Source organism: Geotrypetes seraphini, chromosome 10 (genome assembly GCF_902459505.1).
Source record: "Geotrypetes seraphini chromosome 10, aGeoSer1.1, whole genome shotgun sequence".
Classification (NCBI taxonomy): Eukaryota; Metazoa; Chordata; class Amphibia; order Gymnophiona; family Dermophiidae; genus Geotrypetes; species Geotrypetes seraphini.
Window position 1 is genome coordinate 136235328 of NC_047093.1, and position 6361 is coordinate 136241688.

General features: G+C 41.7%; 1 protein-coding gene across 1 annotated transcript; it reads left to right on the forward strand.

Annotated features, from left to right (window-relative positions):
* The first annotated feature begins 5416 nt into the window (after positions 1-5416).
* LOC117368625 (olfactory receptor 2K2-like) lies at positions 5417-6361 on the forward strand. Its single transcript, XM_033962353.1, has one exon. The coding sequence runs from the start codon at positions 5417-5419 to the stop codon at positions 6359-6361; it is 945 nt and encodes a 314-aa protein (XP_033818244.1).

A 6361-nucleotide genomic window follows, 5' to 3' on the forward strand; every position in this document is an offset into this window, starting at 1 on the left:
CTGGTCTACCAGGTCATATATGGCGAAAGCTATGAGCATCAATTAAATTTAGACTGATCCATAAGGTTTTACCTTTAGCATTTATAGCTATGCATGCAGGCCAACCTTGTTGATTATCAAAACGTTTGGTCCCATATCACCCAGTTTGAAATTTGAGATCATCTAACGCTCATCAATTGTCAATGCCTTCAGTGCGTTTACCACCCCACCCCCCCCTTTTTTTTTTTTTTTTTACAAAACCGTGAACGTAGTTTTTAGTGCAGGCTGGCACAATGAATGCTCTGCGTTGCTCCCGAAATGCCTAGAGGTCCTATGAGCGTCGGAAGCAGCGCAGAGCATTCAGCGCACCGGCCTGCGCTAAAAACCGGGGAGGGGAGTTAGTTAAGTTATGATCAACTTGTAATTCTGTCATCAGGGACGTGCCAGAGTAAATCAGGGCAGTAGAAGGCCCCGAAGCAGCGTGTGTAGAGTGCTGCACCTGGAGTCGCAGGTTTGTCGGGAAAGGGGAGCAGGAGAGAAGACATGCACAGCCACTTGCAGCAGGGGCTTAGAGGGCAAGAGAGCTGCAATTGGACAGACTGAGGTAGGAAATGTTCAGATAAAGAAGGGCTGAGACTGAAGAAGGAAAGAAAATTGGAGAGACTGAGGTAGGAAATGTTCAGAGAAAGAAGGGCTGAGACTGAAGAAGAAAAGAAAATTGGAGAGACTGAGGTAGGAAATGTTCGGAGAAAGAAGAGCTGAGACTGAAGAAGGAAAAAAATAGGAATAAATACCTACAGGGAAACACAAGATCAGGGGCATACAGAGAAAAAAATACAGCATAGAGGTTTGCAGGAATCAGGAACACATAGAGAAAGTAGAGCAGAGACCCCTGCAAGAAGAGGAAAAGAACAAAGAGACTGGGGATGAGAAAGAGAGCAGACATGCTTGCAGGAGAAAAAGCGAGGCAGTAATGTTACAGCTGGAGAGTGCAAAGTGAGGAAGAAAGCAGAGACAGCGCTACACAGGGAAATGGAGGGGGAGAGAGACAGAAAGAAAAAAAAAAAACAACAACCCAGACATATATTCTAGCACCCGTTAATGTAACGGGTTTAAAGATTAGTATTTTATAAACCTCTATTATATCACCCCTTAGTCGTATCTTCTCCAAGCTGAATATTGGCCACTGTTGGAAGCAGGAGCCTGGGTTAGATGTCTATTTTTATTTTATTTTAGATGCCAAAAGCATGTCCTACAGCAGTGAGTATCAGAACTCCAGTGCTTGGATCCTTGAAAATTTGTAACATAGTAACATAGTAGATGACGGCAGATAAAGACCCGAATGGTCCATCCAGTCTGCCCAACCTGATTCAATTTAATTTTTTTTTTTTAATTTTTCTTCTTAGCTATTTCTGGGCAAGAATCCAAAGCTTTACTCGGTACTGTGTTTGGGTTCCAACTGCTGAAATCTCTGTTAAGACTTACTCCAGCCCATCTACACCCTCCCAGCCATTGAAGCCCTCCCCTGCCCATCCTCCATCAAACGGCCATACACAGACACAGACCGTACAAGTCTGCCCAGTAACTGGCCTAGTTCAATATTTAATATTATTTTCTGATTCTATATCTTCTGTGTTCATCCCACGCTTCTTTGAACTCAGTCACAGTTTTACTCTCCATCACCTCTCTCGGGAGCGCATTCCAGGCATCCACTACCCTCTCCGTAAAGTAGAATTTCTTAACATTGCCCCTGAATCTACCACCCCTCAACCTCAAATTATGTCCTCTGGTTTTACCATTTTCCTTTCTCTGGAAAATATTTTGTTCTACGTTTTTTGGGGTGTCATTTTGGAGCTGTCCAGCTCCATGGAAGGCCAGTCTGGAGCAGTAGCTAGGAAGGTTATACATAAGTCCTGTCTTTTGGAGGACAGCTTGCAGAAAATTATTCCAGCTTCAATTTTCACATTATAAGAGCTTATATCTGGATGTTACTGATGCAGTGATAATCAGTTTAAAAGTCTGACACACAAAGCCTGGTGTAGAATCTTCCCAGTTTGCTTCATGGCCGTCGCATGGACTTATATATCTTCATCAGGTCCTTACCCGCACAGTCAGCAGGCGTACTTATCAACAGTTAATGATTCTTTGCCATGTGTTCAACTCAGACACTATTATACATTCTCTACCTGTGGCAACCTTAACCTCGAATGTATGGAACTTCCTGAAAGAAACTCTTTGTTTGGAGGCACAGTCCCTCATCTCGCTCCGCTTTCACCATAAATTCTTATTGTAATTACGCAGCATTGACGTTGTTTCTTTGGGGAAGCAGTGGTCGGTGGATCTCGGCATTCCGATTTTGGATACTCAGTTACAAGCTGCCCTGAAAGCCTCATCGCAACGCTGGATCTCAGTTCCTCTGTTTGAACAGCAAAATAAGATGATACTGCGTCTGTACATCTCTCTGTCCAGAGCACACCAAGCAAAGCTGCAACCAGATTCTTGTCGTCCCAAAAGCCATCAGATGGATACGACCTTGGGCCACATGTTTTATACTTACCCGAAGACCCTGCGTTTTTTGAAGTACTTACATTCTCATATTTGTACTCCCCATCCCAGGCCTCTTTTCTCACTTTCTTTATTGACGCTTCCGATCCCTACCGGCCTAAGGAGTTTCATGCGGTGTGCTCTCTTGCTTGTCAAGAAACTGATATTGCTCCACTGGCTAGACTCCGCTCCCCCCACAGTTTCTGAATGGCGTACACTGAAGATTCCAAAGACAGAATAGAATTGTCCAAACCAGAATGATGTGCACTAATAAAAGTGTCGTTCCTCTCCCGTACATTGAAGATTCACCAACTAAAGATGGAACGCATGGACATTACTGATATGGACTCTGTAAAGGGCCTCCAGCTTCAGACTGTCTGGGAGCCCTTTTGGTCTTCTTTAATAGCTTAAGTTCATAGTAATGTTTTAAATATCTAATTGAATGTTCTTATTTCTTCTTGGGTATGGTTGCCCTCTCTCTCTCGCCTCCTTCATTTATATATATATATTTCCAGTTCCCCTCAAATTTTTTTTCTCTTATTTAGCTATTCTCTGGGTGAGGCAGGTGGTTGGGGTGGGGGTGAGGGGTTTGGATTGCTAATATGATTTGTTCAAACAGCTTAATGTACTGTAATGTTCTGCTGCTTGTGTTCAATTTGATCAATAAAAGATATTTGAAATAAAAGTTTTACACAACACGGTTGCAAAACTCATTTTAGGCACATGACAGGTGGGATAGAACAACACTTTTTATCTCAGTAAACTTGTATTAGTTGCCCATGGATTTTGCTTAATTTTTTATGATTTATATGTAAGGTATTTGAAGTATAGTTCCAATATATAAGTTTGTGTTTAAAGCTCTTAAAATCACTTTCACACATGGTTAAAAGATTCAATGGTAAAACATTTCTTTTGAAGTAGGACCAAAAAAAAAAAATTATATATATATATATATAATATATATATAATGCTGATGGATCTTGAAGGTGGCCATGTGGCCTGGCTTGTGCTTAGAATCGTGGTAGTCACTATTTCAATAGGAGGAGTGGAGGGAAACTAATACACAGGTTTCTTCATGTTGTGGAAACTGTGTTCACGCAGATCTTATTTCGATGCTTCAGCATTTCGATCCCTGGCTCAGTCTCTGGCCTTGAGCCAGCTCGACTACTGTAATATAGTATATCTGCGGGCTTCAAGAAAAACATTTCAAGATTGCGTATTATTCAGAATACTGCAATTAAACTTATACACAACCATAAGAACTATGATCATGTCACTCCTTTGTATCGAAATTTAAACTGGCTCCCTGTAGAAGCGCACGTTATTTTTAAATTGGGCTGCTTCTACTACAAAGTCGCTACTGGTCAAGCACCACCAATATCTGATAGATCTATTTGTTTTTTCTTTCCAGAAGAACCCCAGAAAAACTCATGCTTTCTTTGTCTTCCCACCAGCTAATGGTTGCAAATACAAAAAAATTCCATGAGCGTCTACTCTCTTTTCAAGCTGCTATGTATGACAGTGATCTCAGTCACTTGTTTTCCATGTCTCATTCATATCTTCACTTCAGAAGGCAACTAAAAACTTATCTTTTTAATAAGTTTATAGGTAACTAGTCTCTTTCCTACCTGCTTATTTCTTTGTATTTTTATTACTCTTTTGTGAACCACATTGAACTACCTGGTTATGCGGTCTAGAAATTGGTTTATAGCAGGGATCTCAAAGTCCCTCCTTGAGGGCCGCAATCCAGTCGGGTTTTCAGGATTTCCCCAATGAATATGCATGAGATCTATGTGCATGCACTGCTTTCAATGCATATTCATTGGGGAAATCCTGAAAACCCGACTGGATTGCGGCCCTCAAGGAGGGACTTTGAGACCCCTGGTTTATAGTAATGTATTGTTCGAATTCAAAAAAACTCTCCACTGTTAATTAATCAACTAGATGCCAGAGTGACAATGCTCATGAAAGAAAAAGCCATTGTTAGATGAAGACTACAGAGTATATGACAGGGGAGAGTGGTGATTGTTTTTCCACACACTATGTCATGACCTGTTGAAACATCGATTGTGGGAATTAACTGCTGATATTCAGCACCACTTAACTGGCTTTGGCCAGTTAAATAGTACTTAGTAGGTGAAGTGCTAATATTCAGCGCAAGATGGCCACCGAATAAGTGCGTAGTGGCTAGCCAGCTATCGGCGAAATTTGAAAGTCTTGTCGGCTAAGTTTCATGGCTATATCAGACTACTTAAATAGCTGGTCTATCTTTGGCTACTATAATCTTAGCTGGCCAGTACTTAATATTAGTTTATCCAGTAACATATAGCAGCTAAAAATAGACTGGATATTCAATGCCGATCAACGGAAACAGCTCAGCATTGAATATCCGGGAGTGAGCTTGGCTAACTTTAGCTGTCTGAATATCTGGCCCTAGCTATCTCAGAAATGGTTGGACATTGGAAGATTCCTGCTTCTGTGGCACGCTGGTGACGTGCACCTGTGTAGGTCTGCAAAATGGCCGACATACACACGCATGGGTTGATGCTTATATGTCTAAGTATCCATTTATCCCTGGTTGATACTTGCCATGTTTAGAGTTGCATAATGGATGCGTCTTCTGCACATATCATCACATACATGTGCATTCCTGCTTGTATTTCAGAACAGGCTTTACCTTGGCAGAAACTCTTCTGAAACACTTGCAGAACTGCTGTGTACATGCCACAACATGAACATGTTAGTTCCATTCTGTGTCCTACCTAAAATGGGCACCTAAATAAATAGGTAGACAATTTCAAAATGGCAATAATTTTTGTTGTCACCTGTGGTTATTTTATGTTGTTTTGTTTATATATAGGATAACCCTCCTTCTATGTCACCTGAATACCTCATGAAAAGCGAGAACCAAACATTCACCCTTGAATTCATTCTACTGGGAGTTTCGGACCGGCCAGAGCTAGAACGAATCCTATTTGCGGTCTTCTTTCTAGTGTATCTGGTCACCCTTTGCACCAATGTGCTCATCATCATGGTTGTCCTGCTGAACCGTCACCTCCAAAGCCCCATGTACTTCTTCCTCTGCAACCTTTCCTTCCTGGATATCTGTTACGCCTCCACAAACATTCCGAAGCCGCTGAAGAACTTTCTTTCAGAGAGGAAAACCATTTCTTTCAGTGGTTGCGCAGCTCAAATGTACATCGCTCTCGCACTGGGGGAGACAGAGTGTCTTCTCCTCATGATCATGGCGTGTGATCGCTACTTCGCCATATGTCGTCCTTTGAACTATACGACCATCATGAACAGAGTAGTGTGCATAAAGATAGCCATCTGTACCTGGATAAGTGGTTTCCTACTAGCGGTGATCTATGTAGCGTTCACATTGTCATTACCATTCTGTGGACACAATAGAATCAACCACTTTACATGTGAGGTTACAGCGGTTTTGAGATTAGCTTGCACAGATATTCGCCTTATAGAAGTAGTGATTTTTGTAGTAGGGGTTCTGATCCTCATCATTCCTCTTTCCTTCATTCTCTATACATACATCCACATTCTAGTTGCCATCTTGAAAATCCACTCTGTTAACGGAAGATGCAAAGCCTTTTCTACCTGCACCTCCCACTTGACAGTGGTCGTTATCTTCTATGGAAGTTGCATATTTGTATACATGAGGCCTCATTCAATGGTGTCACCTGAGAATGACAAAATCATTTCCCTGTTTTATGGAGCCATCATCCCCATGCTGAATCCTCTCATCTATACTTTGCGGAACAATGAAGTGAAGGAAGCCTTGTGGAAGAGAAGAAAAAGGATCACTCTGTCATCCAATAAATAG